This window comes from Gambusia affinis, linkage group LG22 (assembly GCF_019740435.1).
Source record: "Gambusia affinis linkage group LG22, SWU_Gaff_1.0, whole genome shotgun sequence".
Lineage (NCBI taxonomy): Eukaryota > Metazoa > Chordata > Actinopteri > Cyprinodontiformes > Poeciliidae > Gambusia > Gambusia affinis.
Genome location: NC_057889.1, coordinates 766,461 through 790,537, shown reverse-complemented (window position 1 = coordinate 790,537; position 24,077 = coordinate 766,461). Strand labels below are relative to the sequence as shown.

Sequence of the window (24,077 nt, the reverse complement as noted above, 5' to 3'; positions counted from 1 at the left end):
GCTAAGTACTTAGCTTTATACATTTTTAGTTACAAGGTAACAATTTAGCTTTAAATATTTAGCTAGCTAAACATAAGACCTATCAATAACTTAACTAGCAAGCTACATATTTAGTTAGCAAGTAAAATATATACTTAGATATTTAAGCTAAATATTAAGTTATGCATAAACTGTTAAATATTTAGTTAGCAAGCTAAATATTTAGCTTCAAACTAGATATTTAGCTGTGGCTTAGCTAATATTTAGTTAGCTTTGAGCTAGCCCTAACTTCCTGCTGCTTTCTGCCTCTGAACTGTGTTGGATAAATGAGCTGTAAAGGTAAAAAGCAGTGAAGTGGAAGGAAACGACTCGGGTCGACTCTTTTCTCAAAGCAGAAATGAACAGACACCAGCAGCTGTTGGTTTATATTTATTTGGAAACAAGAACGCATTTCTTTCACTCCTACTGCGACTCTCTGTTGCGCCTCGGATCGTACATGATAGTCGTTTTAACTCCACAGAACACCGTCACAAGAGACACTCCTCTAAATGCACGTTTACCGTTTTAATATCCTTTTTTCTGTATAGTTGTCATTCGTATGCAATGACTTGTGCTTTGATAAGAGAAAGAGACATCATTGTTGTCATGATACATGAGAATCAAAATAGAAAAAGAAGTCGTACGAAGAGGATATACTGGTTGAATACACACTGATACAGAATACAGACACTCACATTGCAGCCTGCCCGACTCGGCCCAAACGGTCCAGAACTCAAAAAAACTCTCGCCTCTTTAACCACAACTGCTCCCTTCTTCTCCTGATTCTAGGATCTTGTAAATACACCATAGTTGCCTTGCAACAAATTCACTCCCTGCTGGTGAAGCAGAGTTTGGCTAAAATATTGCTTGAGAAACGGGGATGTGCAGCAGAGCAGTGCAGGATTATTACTGCTGAAGTTTTCAGATTCAGAGTCACCAAGAAACAAACGACGGATCAGGAGGAAAAGATAAGGTGCATCGTCAGAACGGCTGCAGGTTGAGGAGGGGAGGCGTAGCTGCTGCAGACGTCCCGGCGTGTTTGTGACTGGAATGTTTGTTGTTTCCTGTCTGGATGCCAACAGCTGCTGAGGGAGGAGCGCATCACACAAACATCATTCAGTTCATGCACCGAGCAAATCCGGGCTTCGCCAAAATAAAAGCTTCGAACCAGAGCTGCACGATACGTCCAACCTCACTGTCACAATTAAACACAATTTCAACTGTTTGTGAACATTTTCTGCACCCTCAGGATCAACAAAGTATTTTTCTCTCCAACATAAATGAATTTTAAAAGTACATATTGATGAAAGTTTGGAGTTAAAATAATAATTTCCATCGTTTGGTCAGAAACAATCAGTTCAGCATTATTACTGGGCCTGTTTTTAGCGTTAGCATGTTAGCATGTCGTTACACTGAAGCTGGAGTACACAGAGACAGCTTTTATTTTGAAGGTCCCTCACTTCACTCTGTTAATAATGTGGAATCGCAATTTTCTATCATCTATCTGATAAAAACTCGAGTCTTATTTTGAAGGGCTAACAATCCTGTTCCATTATTTGTTAGCTAACTTAATACATTAATCACACCCCTTTTATTTTGAAAATCAGATATTAGCTTCTGGCTCCCTTCTGTGATATTTTGACCTTTATTTTGAAAAGCCAACATGGTCACTTTTTCAGGCCTGATTTAATTCCAGGACCAAATCTGATGTAAACCAGATCCAGATTGATTTTGGGATTTCTTTGCAATCAAAACTGATTTTGATTCTTTAAAAATATCTGAAGGAATTTGGTGATAATTTATTTCACTCTGGTGAGAGAAATAAATTATATGAGTGACTGTAAAGGGGAGTCGGCTTCAGACTAACTGATGAACTTTAATTCAACACGCCGAGTAGAAGAAACACTGCCACCTGCAGGTGGGAGTTAGCATCACTAAAACTCAAATGTTTTTATTATTTTTAAAGAAAATTTGCAATAAACTCACAAACATTGTTAATTTTAATGTGAACTTCTGCAATCGCTGGACTGAAACTTTATTTTGGAAGTCCTGTTATGAGTCACGGAGAGTTATTAAGCACATTGTTCTTTTTTTTTTCAAATTCTGCAGGTTTGATGCAAAACTTAACGGATTTCAGCAACAAAGTGAAGAAAATATGTAACAAAATAATTTCAATAACGTCCCTCCTGCGTGTTGTTCTGCCATCGTGCAGCTCTACTTCAACGTTTAAGTAAAAACTGAAAGGAAGTCAAGCAGCGCCGGGCGAAAAGCAGCAAAAATGTACAAGCAAACTACAACAATGAAAGTTTAGATGCTAAGTGCAGATATAGTCGTGTGGGTTCCATATACTGAATGCATTCATATGCAGGGTAAATATTGGAGTACATCTTCAGTCACTCTGACCGTATAAATACATAGAAAGCTGAAGTTCAGTGTTCACATCCTCGCCTCATGCTGTACATAGAAAAGGCTTCCACCACATTTAAGAAAAAATGTACAATTTATGAAACAAGGTAACAATAAATAGTATTATAGAATCGCTGCTGTACACAAAAGAGCATTTTTTATTTCACTCATATAAAAATATGTTTTAGTGCAACCGTACGTAATGGTAATATCCAGAACTTCACATCCACGTTTATTAAGGTGTCCGAAAAATGAAAGAGGAGAAAAGAGGAGGTTGCATTTCTTACAAAGCTGATATGCAAAAGAAGAGGAGAAACTGTCATTTTTACATTTACCTTCCTGCATCCAGAAGCCGAGGCGCTGAAGGAAAGGCACCAGGAAGTCCGGCTTCAGGCCGGGTTACGCGCCGCAGCGTCTTTAAACGTCCAGGCAGGTCGACCTTTGACCCCGAGAGAGAAGCGCTCCGCTGAACAAAGTGTGCAAAAGTTCCACTTCCTCTCTCCTCTCCTGTACTTCCTGTTCCAGAAACCAAAGCTCCGCCCCCTCGGCTTCAGGACGCGTCCTTCTTCTCCGCCTCCTTTTCCTCCATTGCCGCCCGGGAGTCGGGCGCCGGGCTGGGAGGAAGAGGAGCGGGCGAGGAAGAGGAGGAGGAGGAGGAAGGCCGGAGCTGAAGGCCGCTAAAGTGCTGAATGGCGGGCGGAGGCGGGGAGGAGCAGCGCTGCTGCTGCTGCTGATGGGAGTCGGGAAACGCTGAGGAAGCTGCAGCCGCTCTTCCTCCCTCCACACACTGCGGGTCGAGGCAGAGCGAGGCGATGGCCTTGGTGCAGGTGTGGATGCTCTCTTCCTGCTCCAGCCTGACTCCGCCTACTTCCTCTCTGACTCCGCCCTCCTCCAGCCTCTCCCCCGCCCGCCGCCCCCTCTCGGGCGACGCCCCCTGCTGGCCCAGCGGCGTGGTGGCGGACGTCGGGACGGAGTGGACCATCTGGATTCCTCCGATGGGAATCATCGGGAACGGCGAACGCACCTGAGGAAGAAACGTGTTGAAACGGGGTTAAAGGTCAAAACCTGTTATGGAACATCTGGACCAATAAAATGCAAAACTTTTATTTTGAAAAGTGACTGAAAGCTTTATTTTGAAATTCACTGCTTCCTGTCTTGATTACATCCATTTTGGTTTGTTCACACCAAACACATCCGACGCTTTTCAGCGAGCGTCTGGTTTACGTTCACGGGGCGCGGCGCAGCGGGTCGGGTCGCAGCGGGTCGGGTCGCAGCGGGTCGGGTCGGGTCACGGCGGGTCGGGTCGGGTCGCAGCGGTTTCGGGTCGCAGCGGGTCGGGTCGGGTCGCAGCGGGTCGGGTCGCGGTGCCACATGGACTTTGAAGGTAAACCAGACGCTCAAAACGTTTGAAACGTTTCATTAATCTCATGGAACCATCGATCCAATGAAAAGATGGATAGATTTTTATTGTGAATAATGCATGTGTTTTATTTTGAAGGGCTAACAATCCCCTGGTTACTTTTCTAATGAAAAAACAACTTTTGAAATAATTTAATAATAATTTTAACTATTTCATAGTTTAAATTATTAAACTCTAAAAATTATCATGAAGCTTTATTTTGAAAGCGTGTCATTCAGTTTTACTTCCTGTTACTCAAGCGTAACCTAGTTTTGTCTTGAAGCAGGTGTGTAGAATTTTATTTTGAAAAACCCTCATCGTTCAGCGTTTCCTGGCTGATTTAGATCAAATTATGTGAAATCTTGTTTGCAAAAGAAATCTATAAAATATTGAGGATTTTATTTTGGGAATGTTCATCAACTTTATTTTGAAAGGGTTAATTGTTGCCTTTATTGATGCTGAATGAAGTACATGGAGGAATTAGGAAGTCCAGACTGAAAGGGGAATACCTGGAGTTGTGAGTGGGTTGGAAGATGGCTGAACAGAACCTGGTGAGGCGGGCCGGACTGGAAGCACCGGGCAGAACCGTGATCCCGTTCAGATGGTGGCGAAGAACCGGGACGGAGATCCTGAAACCAGACAAACAACCTTCAGCTTTCCTCAGCGTTTCCTCCGGACGGACAGCTAACCACTTCCTGAGGTCAGCTAGTAGAGCTTCAGGTGAAATGCTAACGGCTAACGGCTAACAGCTAACAGCTAACGGCAGAGCCACGGAGTTTGGGCTGAAACGTCCGGTCCGGTCAAACGGTCCGGCGGCAGCAGCCGGGTTTGAAGAGAAACCCTGAAGAGGAAATTCAGCCGCCCTATTAACCAGATCACAGCCGTTTCCAGGCGGCCGCTCCGCCTCCCATCATCCTCCGCTCTGAAACTCCGTCTGAGCCAGACTTCATTCCCTCACCGTCTCTAAACGTTTCTGCCACCAGATGGTTTCGTCTTCGTTCCACTCGCTGCTCTTTGTCCTTCGCACTTCATTCACACGCCGCAGTTAGGTTTAAAGTCTAAAGTTCCTACAGTCACTGAACGCATCGCGACTGATCCAACAACTCGCTCTACCGTCTTTCAGGGTGTAGAAAAGTAGATTTGGAAGGAGAAAGCCAGAGTTTATTTGTACAAAAATATTTTTAACTGTTGTAATTCTTCTTATTTCTCAATACCTCGTATTGATCTTTACTAAATTTCCCAATAAAATATACGGACATCAGAGGCTGCAATGCAACCGAGAAGATTCCTACTCGTCCAAGCCACCAGATATCCTAACCAGAAAAATCTTATGGACTGTTTTTGTCTGTTTAAAAGCAATAAAAGAAAAATCTGCTTACAAAAATGCCAAATACAAAAAGGTAAAAGCTCACAGTGGCAGCAAAGAGAATATATTTCCTCTTGAGAAACAAAATGTTGATGAAACATCTTCAAACCGGATTGTCATAAAACACAGAGATCATTGACCATCTTAGCCGGGTCTTTGTGAGTTTTGGAAGGTTTTCCCAGGTCTTGGTTCTGTCTTGGTAAAGTTCTGTAAGGTCCTAGCAGAGCTTTGCATGTCGGGTGCAGACAGCTGTGACCATGCAGAGTGAATCCATTTCCAGGTCAGGGCGGTTTATCGTACGGGCCTGTGTGTCTATCAATCGTCTCTGTTGGGTTTTCGTTGGGGTTCTTCCTTGGGTCTGGTTGTCTTTACTGGAGAACTAACAATTATTTAAGTCTCAGTGCGAAGCAACCAGGACCATCAGCCAGGACGTCTGAGGTCAGGGTTCCCAGCTGGGAAAGGGTTCAGAGTTCAGGATCAGTTCCTTGCTAAGTGGAGAACTTCGGGTGACAGGATGGGTAGAAAACTGAAGCTCTTGATTTCCCGGTTCCAACCCTGAAGAAATCTGGGTCGTGACCCAAAACAAATCTGGAGAAACAAACGGCTGAAATTCATCTGCAGAGAGACGATCTGAGTCTCTAACTTTCACTGTCAATAATCTGCTGGAAACTGGAGTTGGTTTGTTGTGTCTGAAGAAAATAAGTTCAAATGATTCTGTGGTTCAACGCTAAGAAGTCCAAACACGTCCAACGTTTCTCAAACTTGACAATCAGCGGATTAACGCTAAAATAAAACATTTTACTTTAAAAAAATTCATGAAGAAAAAATCTCATTATTACCTTTTCCATCTCTGCAGTGGTGCTGCGTCGCCCCAGAGGGAAATCTCCCTGAGCCGCCACCCCCATCTGATGATTGGCCCTTGGGCTCCGGGGCCCGCTGTGGGGACTGAATCAGAAAAACAATCAGACACTTTAAAGGAACATTCAACACTCAACCAGCCAGAATCAAATTAATCTAAACCAATAAAGGCACTCTGAATGTGGTCAACTAATACATTCATGGATCAACATTTATGATACGAGTTTAATGACGGTTCCACAGAGAAACAAAAGTCTCTCAGAACCAAGCAGACCAGAAAAAGCCTTCAGAGAAACTGGGGACAATGACAGCCAGAACCAATCGACCAATGGACAACGTCCGATCGACCAATGATCAACGTCCGATCGACCAATGATCAACGTCCAATGGACAACGTCCGATCGACCAATGGACAATGTCCGATAGACCAATGATCAATGTCCAATCGACCAATGATCAACGTCCAATCGACCAATGATCAACGTCCGATCGACCAATGGACAACGTCAACCAATCACCAGTAAACTTTCGGCCATGTGAACCAGGAATAAAAGGAAAACCCAGTCCTGCTGGGTAACTGCTGAGAGAAAGTCTTGGATACTGGCTGGTTCTGGTTGATTGGTTCAACCAGAACCAATCAACCAGAACCGGACTTTTGGGTTTTAAGGTCAGATTGATAAACATGTTCATTAGTAAGGAATAAAGTTTTCTGTCCTTTGTTTCCTTTTGTTCCCAGTTCACTTGAGGAAGTTTGTTTGGCGGCCATCTTGGCTTCCTTTCAGATACATTTGATGCATAATGCCTTGTCAGTCTATGGAGACAGACACTAATAAATCAATTAATCTTAGATGGTCTGAATTTGTCATAAGCATAAATCATGAAGCGTCAACAGAAACAGCTGCTGGCTGTTGGAGCTCACCTGTGATGGTAGAGGCCTCTGCGGGGGGACAGCGGCCGGATGATGCCCCGGTGGCGCCCTCGCGGTGAAAGGTCTCTCTTGTAGTCCCGTCCTCCTGGAGACGTTGGCCGTGACAGAGGGGAGAGCAGTGAGAGGTGGCCCCGCCGCGGGGACAGGTCCCGGCGGTATCCTCCCACCCCCAGGTCCCTCTTGGGGGAGATGTGGCGCAGCGGGGAGATGTCCCGCCGAGGGGACAGGTGTCCGGCGTGGGGGGAGAGGTCACGGCGGGGGGACAGGTAATGGCAGGCGGAGGGAGACGAGGAGGGGGAGCCGGGGGACGCGCAGCCGGAGAGGTCCAGGCCGGGCGAGGAGAGGCGGGAGGAGGGCGAGGAGAGGTCTGGCGAGGGGACGGGGAGGTCTTCGTCCATGGAGGAGGAGGAGGGCGGAGCCAGCAGTCGGCTCCGCTCCGGACATCGCTGAAGTTCCGCTGGGGCACGCTCTGTGGGCGGAGCCTGCGGCGTGATCTGGATGCTCGGCACGGTGGTGAAGTACCCGAACAGAGGCGGCCTGCCGGAGTGACCCAGGAGGTCCGGCGCCCCCTGGTGGGGAAGCTGGGGGGCGGCGTGGGCGGCAGCCACGGCTGTGATGGACATCGATGGCAGGGCGTACGGCTGCGGGCTGGTGGAGCGCGAACGCGTCTTCGGCGTGGAGTCGCCGTCATAGTCGTCCTCGTCCTCGTCTTCGTCGTCCACCTCATCGCCGTCGTCCTCGCCGCCGTCCGAATCGTCGGCGTCGGAGAACTGATGGTCGGCCACCACGCCTCTGGACAGTTTCTCTGACGACCTCTGACCTTCCTCTCCAAGTTCTTCAAGGTGAAGACATGGAAGCAGAAGAAAGGGGGAAAACGAGGGAGGAATGAAAACAAATGTTTGTATTTAAATGTGCTGAACGTTTATGTTACATAAAACACCTCTGAGGGCTCGTTCCCACAGTTTTAAACCAATAAAACTCAAAACTATAAAAGCTGTTGGAGTCAAAAGAATCTCTCAACACTTTGGTTTTTCCACCAGACGGATCCCAGCCAAACATCGGTGAAGCTAAACTCTGATTTTATTGAAGAACAAAGCCAGCAGAGAGGCTGAAACTGGATAACCCTGGAAAACAGTGACCCCTGAGTTAGCTTTCTGAACGGCGCAGAGCTCTGAATCGCACAAATCCAGTGACTCACCCAGTGGACGTCTGCGGCTCGCCCCGTCCCAAAAACCCACTGTGCATGTGTGGGAATGCGTCCCAATTAAACGCCGAGCCAAAACACACAGCAGGGGTCACCTGATATAAAATTTCATTTGGTGGTCTGCATGGTGGGAAATTACAATAAGCTACCAGTCCCACGCTGATTAAATACGGCAGAAACGGCTCGCTGCGCAGCAGCGACCTGAACAGCGCTGCTCGAACACCTGCTCACAGCCAGAGAAACTGTCTGGCTTTTTAAGGCTCTTTTCATTCAAAATCTGTCATTCTGTGGCTCCACGTTGGAAACATTAGCAGTAATTTGCCCCACTCTCATGGAGAACAGAGGGAAACGTGACTCACCATGTTGATCAGGCTAAGGCAGGAAGTTAGTAAAGAAAGAGACACTGCCACCTACAGGCGGGGGGCAGCAGTCACTTAAATCCAATTTCTAAAATTATGCATTAGTGTGAAAAAATGTGGGGATCTTCTGATTTTCTGTGAATTTCTGCGATCATGGAGTTGCAGAAAGTTCAGTTCCCACATTTCCAACCTAACTGTAACACTCCAGTCCAGTAGGTGGCAGTAATCGCCCTAAAGTACTGCTGCATTTCAGTGTATCGTATCATCTTAATACAAAACATGTGCAACACTAACTCAGTATTTATCAGAAGCTAATGCTAACACGCTATGCCAGCATGGCATTCAGCAGAAGCTAACGCTAAAGCACTGTTCCGATATGTTTTTTAGCATAAGCTAATGCTAGCGCGCTAACTCCAATTCAGATCTTATCTTCCCTTGATCGACTCGGAGCCCAGAGCCCCGTTTAATCACTGCTAGATAATGTATTAATCTTCTCTAAGAGTAAAGACACATTTATAAAATGTTTTTATAATAACTCAGCTTTCATGTCTTTCCTGTTTGGGTTTTTCTGCCACATATTTAAAAAACATTTCTTTTTCTAATGGGACGAAATGAGGAAAAGTTTGAGGTATGAATATTTCTGCTGTTACTGTAAAACCTGAACAGGATGTAAAAATAATCAGACTAATTTCCACTTTCATTATCAAGTCACGGGAAGATTAACGGAGCAGCGAACGCCGCTCATCTGTTCAGAGACTGTCAGCGCCGGGAGGGACGGCTGATGAAAATGTATTATTTCTTAATATTTAATGAGGAATCCGATTAACTCGCTCCTCTTTCCTTTGCTTGCCGTCGTCTAGGAAAGTTTCTTTGTTCATTGGAACATTTTCTACCTCCGTCTTCGGCCTCGCCGTCTTCCACCGACGACATGGAGACTCCCAACTCCAAACACTTCTTCATATGAGCCTTGGACTTCATGTGCTTCGTCAGATTTCCTGAAAAACACAGACAGTAATCCCAAATTACCGACTGTGTCAACTGGTTTTACTGGAAACCAGAGCTAGACTGGCTGGAAAAGCAGAGAACCTGGGCTGCAATGGAAAGAGACCGCAGTTATAATTTAGGAAAGGCACATTTCGTAATCTGATAAGAAAATGACGCAGCTCGGTCTGAACTCGGTCCGGTTCGCTGAGCGGTTTGAAAATCCATCAGCCAGACTTTTCATCTGAACTGAAGTCACACCATGAAGACGACAGAACGGCGAGCAAAAGGAAAAACACCCGGCGACGTTTTCCACCAACCCATCAGGAAACCAGAAACAGTTTAGAGTCAAATCACAACATTTACCTGAAACCATTTCTAAAGACAAAACAGAAATAGGCCTGTCGCGATAAACAACAAATCAATTCATTATTACTATGATAAATGAAAATTAGCGACCACATTTGGATTTATGGGTTTGATGGTTTCTTCCTGCTGACGACCCTGGATGGAAAAAGGATCGACTCTCTGGAGGAGAGAACTACGGTAGATTATCCAAATCTAATGATCATGAACGATAATACAGACTTCATAATCTGCAGTTTTTATTTCCACTTTGGTTTTATGGAGTTTAGTTTTTATTCATGTGGATTTTTTATTCAAATATTGAAAGTTTTTTTGCCAAAAATAGATGCACTTTATTTTGAAAGGAAATCGCTGGGATTATGATGTCATTACATCAGTTTAAAATGGTCTTCAAACAATTTTATCGTTTATGGCAATAATTTTTGAGACGATTAATCGCTCAGCAAAATTTGAGCCTCTGGTGACAGGCCTAGAAATGGTTGGATTCATGTTGGATGTGCGGCTGGACCAACCTTTGGTCTTGAAGGCGAAGTTGCAGAACTTGCAGACGTAGGGCCGGACGTCGGTGTGAGTCCGGATGTGTTTCTTCAGCATGCTGGGCTTCTTGCAGCGGATGCCGCATTCCTCACAGATGTACTTCCCCCGGCCGCGGCCGCGCACGTACACGTAGTCCTCGTTGGATTTATACCTGCAGGACGCAGGAACAGGTGAGCCACACATTTACATTCATGCTTTTATTGTGAAGGGCTGAAGACAGTTTAAACAGCAGCTCCATTTCCTGTGTGTTTGTTGTTGTTGTTGTTGTTGTTTTTTTACAGATTAGCAGAACTATTATTTACGATTATTGTTTCAGAGTTAGTGAAGCTAACTTTTAGTTACCGTTGCCTACCTCTGCTGGTTGCCATGGAAACCACTGCCTTCTCACTCCGGTTACAGTGAGTTTATTGATGTTAATCATCGCTGCTGCAGTTTAGTTTTAACTGGCTAAAGAATTTACTGCACTAATCACAAACGTCACTTTGGCTAACGCTAATACTGTACACCATTGTTCATGGAAGCTAATGCTAACATGCTAATGCAACCATGTTGGTCCTAAACAAAGCAAAATGCTCTACAATATGTCATATCGCCCCCTACAGGATCAAATCTGTTGTTACACACTTCTCTGAATGATCTGCACTTAGTATTGCTAAAAACTAATTTCAGGGAAGCTAAGTGCGCTAAATGTTTTCAAAGTTAGCAAGAACATGGGAGCACTAACTGTTAGCGTGTTAGCATAAGTGTGCCCACCACTGATTATTACTAATAAACAATTTTTTTCTCCATCAGTCACATGATGGTCAGTCATTGGTGCAGAAGCTCCGCCCACCCGGTGCAGCAGTTCCACGAATGGAGCTCAAAATGAATTTAACATATTCTGAACAGATTCTGGAAGTTTATTTACGTTTATTGTCCATCTGTGCAATGATGTCACTACAAGTTTCAGTCAGAAAAGTAAAACCAGGAGTTTATGCTCTAACTTTTAGTCATTTGGACTAAAAGATGCAGATTTGTGCAACTTTGTTTCAACATGCAGTGAATATTGTCTTTATGTTCAGATAATCTCAGATTGAGCGTTTCCCCCACAGCGTCACTCAGGGTGATTTTTAGAGAGCTGTGAAAATGGCCGCCTCATGGCGTCGCTTCCTGTCCCGTCTGCAGCAGCCGGAGGTCGCGGCGGGGTCAGAGCTATCGAACATCAAGCGCTCCGTCTGCAGGGAAATACCTCAGGACGGCGGTCTGAGCGGAGACGTTTTCACAGCTGTGGCCGGTTATGAAAATGAATTATGAGGATTATTTCATCCTGTTTTATGCGCAGCAGCCTGGAAGATCATGAAGCTGCTTCACTTTGAAAGCAGCTGAAACGTTCAGGTTCCTGTGGGACGTTTCAACGTCAGGATCAACACTGTAAAACTTCACCGAGCGTTTCCTGCCACAACTCCAAACTAAAGCCTTGATCTGCCCTGAAAACCCACTTTAGGAGGAAAAACACCAGAATTATGCAACTTTAGTCATCATGTAATGAATACAGAAACATTCTGGGTTTATGTGTTTAAAAAGAAAAAAACTGTTTAATTATTAAACGTTGAGACATAAACATCCTGCATGTTTCTCTTTTCACATTTCAACCTGAAATAAAATGTGTTTTTATTATCTTTGTTAAAAATAACGAAACAAATAAATATAACTACATCATTAAATTAACTAACTTTTATTTTATTTGTTGTTTTTATTTCATTTACTTATGTAGTCAAATAGTTACTGATTATTTATTAATAACAGTAAATACACTTCATTTATATGCATATTTTTATCTTTATTAAATGTAATAAATTAAGGAAAATAATGAGTGAAATAAATAAACAAATTCCACAAAGTTTTTTGTGACTAAATATATTGTTAGAACATGAAAAAAAATCTAAAATGTTTGTAAAAATCTCCTAGATTTAAGCTTATTTATTTTTTTATCAGCTTCCATCTTTATTTTCTGAAACCAACAGGCTGAAATTATTGTTTTTTTTCTTATAAAAGCTGAGAACTGCTGCAGCTGTTGATGTTAAAACCTGCAGCGATGGAGAGATCCCACTTCATGTCACCATAAACTGCAGCAGAGTTATGAGCGCTGACGTTCGGTCTGACTGACGCTGTGATGAGCTTAACAGGCTCAGATTCTGGCCACAAACGGAGCTCAGAGTCAGACGGAGAAGAGAAGTCGTCTGTTTTTACACCTCAGCAGATCTTTCTCTCTAATCACGATGAAACTGATCGGATCGCGGTTCAGACGGAGGTTATTGGTTCACTTCTGTTGGCCTTTCAGCTGAAAATCAGCAGACTGCTGCAGTTTAAGTCCGCTATCTTCTCAGGTATTTTCACCTTTATGCTAACATGCTAATGTGCTAATATTTTAGCTTAGCGCTTTGCTACCTTTGGTAGCGTTTAGCTAAACGAAGTGCTAATTTACTAGCTGTTTGACAAATTCTTAACCAAAACTTCAAGCATTTAGATATTTAAAGTCATGCTCTTATTTTGAAGTGGGTGAAAACTGCTTATGCTGCAGTTTCCTTTTGTTTTCTTTATTTTCTAAAGGATCTACATTAAAAAATGGTAAGAAACAAATAAATGAAGTTATTGAAGAATTCAACATTTACATGACCAACCAGGGTGTTAGTTGAACAAATGCAAACTAATGTTTATGTTTATGTTAGTGCTTTAGCGTTAGCACAGTTAGCCTGTCAGTTAGCGGTGGCTACCATTGTTTGTTTCTATCCAGCTGCAGATCTAACAGATGGACCTTTTTGTGTCAAAATCCACATTTTAAATATTAAACAAATAAAATAATAAACGACTTTATTTGTTCTTCAGCTGAACAAATCTGTAGGTTGATGAGGGCAAAGTGGGTTGGCAATAACCTATTCCATTTAAACTTGAGACTTTTATTTTGAAGAGAATAGGAGAGATTTATTTAGATTAGTTTGTGATCTAAACTGTGAAATGCTTTTATTTTATGTTGATATTTTCTACATTTTACTTTGAAAAGACAACATACTCCATTTTCAGTCCTGGTTTAGTTGCATTAGTAATCAGAACTTTTGACCTTTATTTTGAAAGGTCAACATCCCTTCTTGTTGAAACCAGGTTTAAACTAAGGACAATCTGGACCTACCCGCCCTCAAAGATCTTGATGCGGGTCGGTTCGGCAGCCGGCTGCTTGACGGAGACTTCCTTCTCCACCTGCTCTTCCTTTGAGCGGTCCCACGACGCCACGCCCTTCATCTTCCTCCCAAAATGGCTGACGTCCACCGGCATCAGCTCCGGCTTCAGCTGCAGAGAAAAGAGCTGCAGGTTTCTGCTGGCTCGTCTCCATGGCAACGAGAGGAAGACCGCAGGACCTACCTGATCAAACCTCAGCTTCCAGGCCACGGACGACACCAGCTTCCCAGAGCTGGGCGGCGCCATGGCGGCTACGGTGTACATCAGGTCGGTGTTGGTCCTCTGCTTGGACCGGAGCAGAGCCAGCGCGGCCTTGGTGCTGAGGTGCAGTGGGTTGGGGTTGTACGAGCTGACGCACCACGAGCTGTAGACGGAGCTGTGGGCGGCGGCCGGGGTGCTGTTGGGTTTGGTGTAGCTCCGGAAGCACCAGCTAACGCGGCTCATGGTGCGCAGGCTGGGGAACTGGAACAGCTGTTGGGCTCCAGCCTCTCCAAAGAGCTTTGGCGTTGTGGGTTGCTTGTTGGCATCTTCGGCGTCGTTAGAGGAGAGCATGGGCTCCGGGCTGGAGCCGCACCGCGGCGGCGCTTCGTCCACGTCCAGCTCCTCCGGGGAGTCCCGCCCACCTGGAGCCGAGGAGCGATCCGTGATGATCTGGAGAGGCGGAGTGAAGCTCTCTACAAGCGGCACATCGGACAGGTGAGGAGCTGGAGATCGGACAGGAATGGCGATCTTGGCTGCGACGGGGAAGTCGCTGATTGGAGGAGAAGAAGACATCCGCTCAGAATCGTCGATGGACTCCTCAGTCTTCAAACCTCTTCCTTGTTTCTTGGAAGTGCGCTCGGCTCCGCTCAGCTCCACGGCTCCCATCTCTTTGACTATCTGGCCGTACATCCGTTCCTCCTTCACCCGTTTCTGCTGCTTCGTCTCAAAGAAGCGCTCCAGGGAGCTGGTCGGTGAAAGCATGCGTTTGCTGGCCACCATGTTGGACACCGAGGCGTCGGTAGTGGATATGGTTCCTGATGTTAGCGACAGCGGGATGCCCGTGTTCACCTGTTGCTCCGGCGGTGGAAACCGCAACCCGGCAACGTCAACCTGCCCCAGGAGGAGGGACAGGTTGAATCCGGCTCCGCTCATCCCTCCCCCGACTCCGCCTGCTGGCTTTCCAATGTTGACAAGCGGAGGAGACATATTGGGGGTCCCGCCGCCGTCCAAGTCCAACGCCTGCACTCTGCAACCGTAAGAAGCTATCAGCTGGCTAACGCTGGTGTACATAGCGTTACCAAATGATGGCACGTTGGTTTGGATCCTGACAGGAACCAATAAGCCGGGCAGTGAGGCCTGGGATCCAGGGTTCTGAGTGGCAAACACGGGCTGGACCTGAGGCAGCAGCAGGGCGGCGGTGGAACCAGGCAGGGAGTGTTTGGAGGAGAGCGGGCCCAGGCTCTGCTGCTGCTGAGTCCGGCCGGAGATGGAGGAGGAGTAAGTTTGTGAGCCGTCCGGTTTTCCGTCATATGTCTGCGGATGTCCGGCCAGGCTGCCCTGGGATCGGATGTGCAGCTTCAGGAGTTGCTGTTGGGCCTGGAGGGTCTGCTGTTGCCTCTGTTCGGACTCCTGGCTCCAGAACAAACCCGGCTGGGAGATGGAGATCAGCGGAGCGGCGTTCTGGTACTGGTGGAGTAAATCCTTACTCATCGCCTCCAGGCCTGGATGTTCTCCTTCGGATGAGGAGCTCTGGGCCTGGAGGCGATGCTGCTGCGACCTGCATGGCAGAACATGGACACTCATCCATCAAGGTGCCACTAGCATGAAGTAAATCATTCTGGAAAATCCATTCTGTAGGCATTCTCACCTTCCATAGACGGGTTCATCTTGCAGGCTGTCCTCACTGATGCTCTGCTGGAGGCTGTGCTGGTGGTACTGCTGGTGGGATCCTAACCCTGTCATCACAACGTAACCAAGTTTTAAGTAAAGGAAAAGAATGGCGAGGAGTTCACTTTCCTGAATCAGAACCTCGTCTGGCTGCAGGTCTTCTACAGTCTGTCTCTACCTGCCAGCAACGTCTAAACATTTTGCCGGTTCTTCTTTCATCAGTTTCTTCCTGCTGTTGGAGCGGTCTCCAGTCCGCTCGGCGTTCACATTCAAACTGAACCAGAGTTCACTTCAACTGAACCCAGACTGAGGTTTGGAGGACCAGAGGTCAGAGGTCAATTAGCATTCACATCTCACCAACGGAACTGGATTCTCTAGACAAACGGACTGGAGTCGGCTCAAACAGGGTGAGAATGGTTCTTAAATTACATAAAGCTGGACTACTAATTAGTTTACCTTTGAAATCTCTTGGTTGCACTGGAATTTATTTAGGGGTAGCAGAATATAGGAGTTAGATACTTCTGCATACAACACTTTTCATATTCTTCTATTTCATCATTAGTCACTACTTTGTACTGACTCACATAACATCCTTATAAAACCTTGAAGTTTGTTATGTGGAAAGGAGTGTTAACAGTTGAAGACTCTTCATGTGGCCATATTGGATCTGCTTCTAAATTTTAACGTAAAAATGGTTTAAGGCAAATTTCTGAGCTTCTATTGGTCCAAGAGACACAACAAGCCCAGCAAAATGTACGCTGCTGCACTTTTATTCAAGAACAAAACTTTAGGCAGAGTTTTGTTTGAGGTTTAATTGAGTGTGTAATGTGGGAGCGATACAAGGCTCACCTCCGGTACTGCTGGCAGGCCTCTTGGTTCTGCTGGGCAGATCGATGCTGCTGTGTGGAGAACCTGTTGGGCTGGTCCATATGCCATGCTCCAGATTCTCCTGCTTGATTGAAATTTCAGGTGCGACTGCTTCCTGGAGGACTGTTTCTGGATAAACACTCAGCGAAGCCTGTCAAACGTGCAAAAAGGCTTTAAGCAAACCAGCTCACAATTAACACAGATTATATTTAGATACTCAGATAAATCATTGAGGCCACCGGCCCTGCAACTCTTAAGTCCATCAATGCACCTGAATTAACTAACAGAAGTTTATAGAACGTGAGTGCATGATGAGGTAAGTCATTAGTCATTTAATTCAGCTGTATTGGGCCTGGGACACGTCAGACAGTTGCAGGAGTCACACAGTTTGACCCCCGTGACCCAAATGTTACCGGTGAAACAGTAAAGGTTTGATGTTCAGGAGCTAGTTTGACTCTACCTGTCGAACCAGATATCCGCGTCTCCGTTCCTTCATTGCCGATACGCTGGTGTACATCTCGCCTTGCCTTGAGGAAGGCAAGTTTCCATAATCAAAAGATTTGCTGCGCATTTCCGGTAACTCTGTGGGCAACGTGCACGGCGCCTGCTCAGATGAAGATCTCCTCATCTCCCTCTGCTGATGGTGGCTGGAATAGCCACTACCCGGGACGGTGAGAAACTCTGACTGCTTTGCTCCACCAGAGGTCATAGAATCATCCTACAACACACAGAGAGAAGATCAAGAACCTCTCCTTAGGGATATTCTGGATTTTGTTTGGCGACACTTGGAATCAAGACAGAGATCCAGGATCCGATCCGGAACCAGTGGTACACTGGTTCAGACCTTATCTGATTAACTAGGACTCCCTGATGTCTATTAGCAAAACAAATACATGCGGTGTTACACAAGGCTCCATTCTCCACCAGCTTTTACACAACATCTTTATTCTCCCCACAGCTGAGATTACACAGTGCTAAAATATCTCTTGCATATCTATGCTGATGAACCACAACATCATATCTGTGTCACCAGTTGACCACAGTCCCCTACTGAGTGTGTGCATCGTAATGAATGGATGGCACAATGAAACCTAAGAGTTGTTTTCTGACTCAAACCTAACTTTTAGCATTAAGTCAGTGCCGACTGTATGAAGGATGCACCACAAATAAACTTGGTTTTCATGCATATGCCAGAAAATATAGCCCTAGTCAAAGTAGGTACCTGTTTAGTTGGTGAAACAGACTTGGGACCCTCATCTCTGTCGAAGGACATGGAGAGAGAGGACGAGTGGGACAAGTTACTCTCTTGACTGGGACTTCGGGAAAGGCTGGTGCAGGTCGACTCGAAGCTTGATTCCCCAGACGAGTGCTCCATGTCCGCAAGACGCAGCCTCTTCTTCTTGGGAGGCAGCTTCTCTGTTGGCATCTGAGACAGCGTGTCGCTCCTCTGTGGCAGCTGGAACTCCTCAACATGCTGCTGCTGCCTCTCAGGCTCCTTGGAGGCGGGAGCTTCGGTGTCCTTCTCTGGCTTGTCTGGCTCCTCCGTCACCCTGATCTCAGGGACTTGGATGTTAGGTTGTCGTACCAGTCTCTGTGAGTTGGGATATGGTTGGCCAGGTGAGGCTGCAGCTGAAGAAGCTGAAAGAGGAGCTAACTCACAGGAAGCTTGCTGATCCATGCTGTCAGACTTTAGAAGAGCAGATTCAGGACTCAAAGCATCTTCAAAGATGTCATTGTCAGACTGCTCTGAGTACTGACTGGATGGGACCTTATCTGCTGACTGGTAACCTGTTTGGTCAAATGACTCTGACTTCTCAAAGGAATTTGGACGCGACACTATGCCAGTATGTTGGATAACTGAACCGCGAGTTGCCTTCCTGCATTCCAAGTCAGGAACTAGTGCAATATCCTCAGAGCACATGCTGGGACATGTATCAAAGCTGTCAGACTGGCTGTGGGCACTATGAAGAGAGCCTTTGCCTATCGGTGTGGCTCTTGACCCATCAAAACTACCTTGTTTAAACTCATAGTCCCCCATCATCTCAACTGAGCCACTGCAGCTACTGTCACAGTGCCCAGGACTGTCCTCATCATCCCCAACACTCTTCTCTTTCCGCCTTTTCCTCGTAGCTATTTCTGACATGCTGACCTTCGTACCATACGGGCTATAAGCAATGTTCTCCGGGACTCCCGGGCTACGCTCACTGATCTTCATACCAAGAGATGAGACAAAATTTTTGGCCATGTGTCCGTAACCCTCGGCCTCTCCAATGTGGGTGTCATTGCCTGACTGTTCAAATGCACCCTGTCGTCTTAGTCTGGGGTGACCTGGTGGGTAGAACACATCGTCTGGTGCCACCATGTTATCAAAAGAGACACTGCCTCGAATCCCCGGAGGGGCACTGAGGTTAGGAGGAGATGGAGTTGGCATGGAGTTACTCCTTATAAGAGTCCCAGAATCTGATGGTGGCTCCAAAAGTCCTGTACTGCTTTGGCAGGGGCCAGTTGGATACTGCTTGGCTTCTCCACACATTGGAATGTTTCTTGTAAAGGAAACAGGATCCTCCACAATCTTCCCCATGTCTGAAAGAGTCCCTGCCTGCTTTAAGGTTGCCAGGGTATTGGGGTCTGCCCCAACTAAATTTACCGTGATTGACTGTCTCGACCTGGAGTTGGGTCGGTTGTACCAAGTCCGACCAAACATAATCTCTTCATATGTCTTGACATTAGTATTGGGAGTGCCTATTTGCAGCTCGGCGCTGTCAAAGGGTGAAAAGTAGCCTGAGTCTGTGCTGCCTTTGCTATGAGGACTGAGGAGGTTAAGGGACTGGGTCATGCCAGGATCTGAGTTCTGCCCTTCCTTGTCAATCAACCTCAGGGCCAAGCGCTGTTTGGCATTGGGGGAGTCATCTAGCGAACGTGCTCTCCCACCTGCCTGTGAACCCAACATGCGATGAGAGCCTTTAATGTCATGAAATGGGGGACACTCCATCCCAGTAGGTGGGACTCCCCCAGGCTTGGGGAAAATGAGGATAGGCACTTTCATTGATCCGATGGGGAGCTCCTCAGCCGAGTCTGCATATGCTGGTTCTGCACTACCTACAACAACAAATAAGGACACAGCAAAAACACAAGATTATAATTAGATTTTCATAATAAATGTAGAAAACTGAAAGGTTTTTGAACCAAATTTGTTTGATTCCTTTTAATTTGAGAGTTGTGTTTGTTGCAGAGAATTTACCTCCATTCTTGTCTGCTTCAAAGGAGATTTGTGGGATGGGACTGTCTTTATCCATCAACATGGTGGAGGTCTCAACACTCTCCTCATCTGTGTCCGTACTCTGCTCTCCGTCTGAGGGCACCTCTGCCTCACCAGCTGGGGATGCCTGATCCGCGTCTCCACTGGGGACCACCGATGGCTCGGATGAAAACGGCACCAGTCCAGCTTTAATGGCGTGAGCATGGGACTTGCGGTGCTTGTAAAGGTTGCTTTTGGTTTTAAAGGAAAAGCCGCATGGTATGCATGGATATGGCCGCTCTCCGGTATGCGAGCGGATGTGCTTCTTCAGTACACTGGGCTTGGCGCATGCTCGATTACAGTAGGGACAGAGGTACTTCCCAGGCTTTTTTGGCTTTTGCTCTTTTTTGCCGTAGCCCTCCTCCCCAGGCTCAGAGCCGGAGTGGGAGTACTGTCCAAACGAGCTTGGTAAACTAGGAGATTTTTGCCTGGGAAACCTCCCTGCCCCGTGTGGGTGAGTATGGCCTGGATGTCCTACAGGGTATAAGTCATCTGAGGGCAACTGACCAACAAACGGCCAGGCGTGCGGCTCCAAGCCGGGCTGTGGTTTAGCTCCAGAGACGAAGCGTTCAGATTGGGGATGCTGAGGGTACGGCTGGGCCAAATGGAAGTAACCCCTTTGAAAGCCTTGTGCAAAAGGTCCTTGGGGGTCTTGGGATGGTGGACCCCCTATAGCTCCAACTGCAGAAGATCCAGATAGCAGCTTTGCAGAATTGCCTGGTATCCCATACTTTTGATGGGGGGCTGATCCTCCCGTTGCCCCACAAGGCAAACTCTCTCGATGTTTCACTTCTGGATCAGAAAAAGTGCTCTGTTTTGTGTTTGCAGTAGGCTCAGATGCCCACTTTCTCTCCAGATGTGCTTTCTCCTTCACGATTTCCTTGGTCAAGCATTTTTGCCCATGGGCAGCTGCTTCATGGGCCTCCATTTCTTTGAATCTCCTCTTCAGTTTAGTGAGAGAGGAAAGGAGGGGCAGTTCAGAGGAAAGGTACTGAAGGGTTTAAAAGGTCCCAGTGCAGCTGAGCATGTTAACTGAACCTTAGAGGGTTGCTAACACGTCTAAACAAACGGAAACAGAGAATCCATCTCTGAACAAGGTTGATTGGAGAGTCTGGGGGTAATTAAAGGGAGAGATGCCCACTGCCTTTTCACATGCTGTATTCTCAACAACTTTGTTGTGCATTGCTCTTCATTCCCAATCACAGCAGAATCCTTCAGCAATCTGCAGATGACAAAAGAAAAACAGCAAATAAGAACAGACATTTTTGAAGTTATGACAAGCTGCTAAGTCAAACACAGCAAAGGGAAAAAACTGTTTGAAAATGGAAAAAACAATGCATAAACAATATTTTTAACAACATTCACCAAAAATCTTTCTTCTTCTTATTTGGCCAGACATAAAATTTGGTCTTAATATTATTCATCAAAGTTTTATAGAGACCAACAGCATCAAAATGCACAATGCGCTACAAACACATGAATGATACAAACGCCAAAACTCACAAACACTAAAATCCAAATGCAACAGGAAAGAGCTGCAAGTGAAAAAGTGCTGCAACTGCAGACAACTCGCTTCACAAAATGGAAGTCCTCCAGACCACTAGGGGGAGTCGACCAGCAAATCATACAGGACCAGAGACTCAGGAAGAATGGAAGGAAGCAGGAGCAAGAAAGAGAAAGTGTGTCATATTGATATTTATTATATAACAGCATCATATTTACATAGGTAATATTAGCTACTCCAGACTCCCCCTGGTGGTCTGGAGTAGCTAATACTCGCTGCTGTTTTTGCTATTTGTGACATTTTTCCTTTTGATTCTGTTTTTCTTTTATAAGTGTGAAACGTTTTCAGAGTTAACAAAAACAGTAACGCGCTAAGCTAAAATGAGCTATTAGCACATTAGCATAAAAACTGGAAAAAGGCCAACAGAAACTGTAGGGGTGCAAATACTTTTTCATAGAAATAAATAAAATTCTGCACATTTGTTCAGTGATTGGTGCAGTTTTACGTTTTTATTTTTTTCAGATGTGCCTTGTATGTTTTTTATTGATTTTTCTGTAATTAATCTAGTTAACAGAAGACACGGAGTTGTAATAAATCATGTTTACAGTGTAAATATTTGGAATAAATACCAGATTTTCTTGCTGCTGAACTTCTCTGTGTCTTCAAAAGGTTTTCAATTTTCTCAGTGAAAACCTGCAGACAGAAAAAATCTCATTAGTTTCAATCGATCATCAGAACTCAATAACCAAACAGCAGCAGGTTTATTACTGTGGCATCGTTTTGGACACTGAGTGTGAACTGGATGCCTGAGGTACAGAAATAACCGTTCCTGACTGCTCTGTTGGTTCCTAACGCTGGAATCCATCTGTTGTTTTTGCCTTTTCCTTTTCCCCCCACCTTCCCTCCTCCTTTCACTCGGTGAGTCACCGGTGAAAAGCAAACCCACGCTGTTCCTAAAAAGAGACAAAAGCTTATAAATAGTGTTGTGGAAGTGACGTTCAAGTGTCATAATGCGTGTAGGCGTCCGAAAGGCCGAGCCGAAGATCAGCCATCAGCGCTGGCACCTTTTCCTTCCTCAGAGCCGAACGCAAACACAGCAGACAAACACAGGCGCACATGTAGAGACGCAGCCTGCAGGCTTTGCTGCAGCCGACAGTGTGTGTGAGTGTGTGTTTGTGTTTCCGCTGTTTAACGTTTCTTAACCACACCAACACCTGACAGCATAAGAACAAACTGCAGAGAGTAAACATCCCTGCTGAAGCTGCAGTTTTGCTTTGCATTTCCTCATCGGAGGGTTTGAACAGCCTCCCTCACACTCTTATTGCAACACACACACACACACACACACACACACATACATACTGCTCGTAAGGAGGACTTGGTGACGTGTGTGTGTGTGTGTGTGTGTGTGTCTTGGGGCCCAAAGTGGGATCTATAAATAGCACCTGAGAAAACATACTTTATTCTTAGCAGCAGGAACGTTAAATTTGGGCAACCTTGCACTTTTCATATGTACTGCGCGCACACACACACACACACACACACACACACACACACACACACACACACACACACACACACACACATACTGTCTCAGGCTTGGATCATGTTTTTATGTTTTCCATGGTGTTAACAGTGAAGGAATGTTGAACCTACAAAACAAACTGTTGGCGAAATGTTGAAGGTCCAGAACCAGAACCAGAACCAGAACCAGAGGTCCATTCAGGCTGAGGAGGCGATGTTACTGACGATAGACGAGATGAACTGTTTGTTTATAAACTCATTAATAGTTCGACGTTGTTATCGATTAGTAATGTCTGATCCAGAACCTTTCAGATTTCCAACACGCCTGAACGTCTCATCAGCATGAAACCTTCAGATGAAGGAAAACTGATGCAAGTTTCCAAAAACATCAAGAAACTGTTTGATGGATCGCAGCCAGGATTGGACTAGACCAAATCTGTCTTCTGAGGAACAGATTCCAGCGCTGAATCTGTTCTCAAAGATCCAGAGAGGATCAATCAGTTCGGTTCACTAAAGAATCAGCATTACTGGTTCAGAATTAATATAAAATATCCTAAAAGAGAAAAATAAAACGAGCCTGCTCTCTGTCGGCCTCCATTTTGAATCCTGACGTCACCAAGCAGCCGGAGCTGGCAGAGGACCGGTACCGGAGCTGGCAGAGGACCGGTACCGGAGCTGGCAGAGGACCGGTACCGGAGCTGGCAGAGGACCGGTACCGGAGCTGCGTCTTCATTTTAGTGAATTAGTTTTTACTGATTCCCGAGAAAACAACTTGAACTTGATCTTCACCGGGTTCAAAGTTCACCAGATGCAGACGGAGAACTTCAGGAACGAGACGCGAAGACGTTCATCAAATCCACGGCCGGATTTCTGCAACATCAGCCGACAAAAAGGAATTACATCAATTTTTCCCTAAATAATTACAAGAACTGTTGACGCTCACATTGGAGGCTCCTTCAAAAAACCAAAACAACTTTAATGATTCAGTAGATCAGGAGAATCTGTCACACTGCAGCAGAAATCAGAAATAATGGCTTTAAACTAAAAGTCGATTTGAGATCGAATCATGAAAACTAATTTATCTGGACAATAAACCAACCCAGAAGTTATCGCCATAAATGAAACTATCGTTGTTTTGAGACCTTTTTCCAGCAGTATAATGATTATAATGGAATAATACGTTTTAAAATATCGATATGTTCTGATGGAACTGGAGGATTTAAAATATTCAAAATAACTAAAGAAAACAACAAACAACATGAACGATGACGTCTGGAAACAAAAGCACAAAGCAGCAGAATGAAAACTTTTATCATCCAGAAAGAGAAAAACAATAAATCATGCAAATGAAAATGATTGAGTGTGTTTTAATTTATTGTG

The 24,077-nt window shown here is 45.5% G+C and overlaps 1 protein-coding gene across 4 annotated transcripts in view; it reads right to left on the bottom strand.

The window, feature by feature from the left end:
• Positions 1-395: 395 nt before the first annotated feature.
• hivep2a (HIVEP zinc finger 2a) overlaps positions 396-24,077 on the bottom strand; it is a 72,579-nt gene continuing 48,897 nt past the window's right edge. For 2 of the 4 annotated variants that reach the window (XM_044107038.1, XM_044107039.1), the window contains 14 exons: positions 21,803-21,866; positions 19,613-20,891; positions 17,594-19,470; positions 16,832-17,089; positions 16,354-16,522; positions 15,485-15,572; positions 13,819-15,394; positions 13,589-13,746; positions 10,398-10,573; positions 9,432-9,533; positions 6,967-7,810; positions 6,029-6,134; positions 4,333-4,452; positions 396-3,448 (listed from right to left, as the gene is read on the bottom strand). In XM_044107038.1, coding sequence (XP_043962973.1) covers positions 2,975-3,448; positions 4,333-4,452; positions 6,029-6,134; positions 6,967-7,810; positions 9,432-9,533; positions 10,398-10,573; positions 13,589-13,746; positions 13,819-15,394; positions 15,485-15,572; positions 16,354-16,522; positions 16,832-17,089; positions 17,594-19,470; positions 19,613-20,597 — 6,933 coding nt within the window. In that variant the 5' untranslated portion in view covers positions 20,598-20,891; positions 21,803-21,866 and the 3' untranslated portion in view covers positions 396-2,974. The remainder of the gene's footprint in view (positions 3,449-4,332; positions 4,453-6,028; positions 6,135-6,966; positions 7,811-9,431; positions 9,534-10,397; positions 10,574-13,588; positions 13,747-13,818; positions 15,395-15,484; positions 15,573-16,353; positions 16,523-16,831; positions 17,090-17,593; positions 19,471-19,612; positions 20,892-21,802; positions 21,867-24,077) is intronic. The other 2 variants (XM_044107040.1, XM_044107041.1) reach the window with 1 other exon arrangement.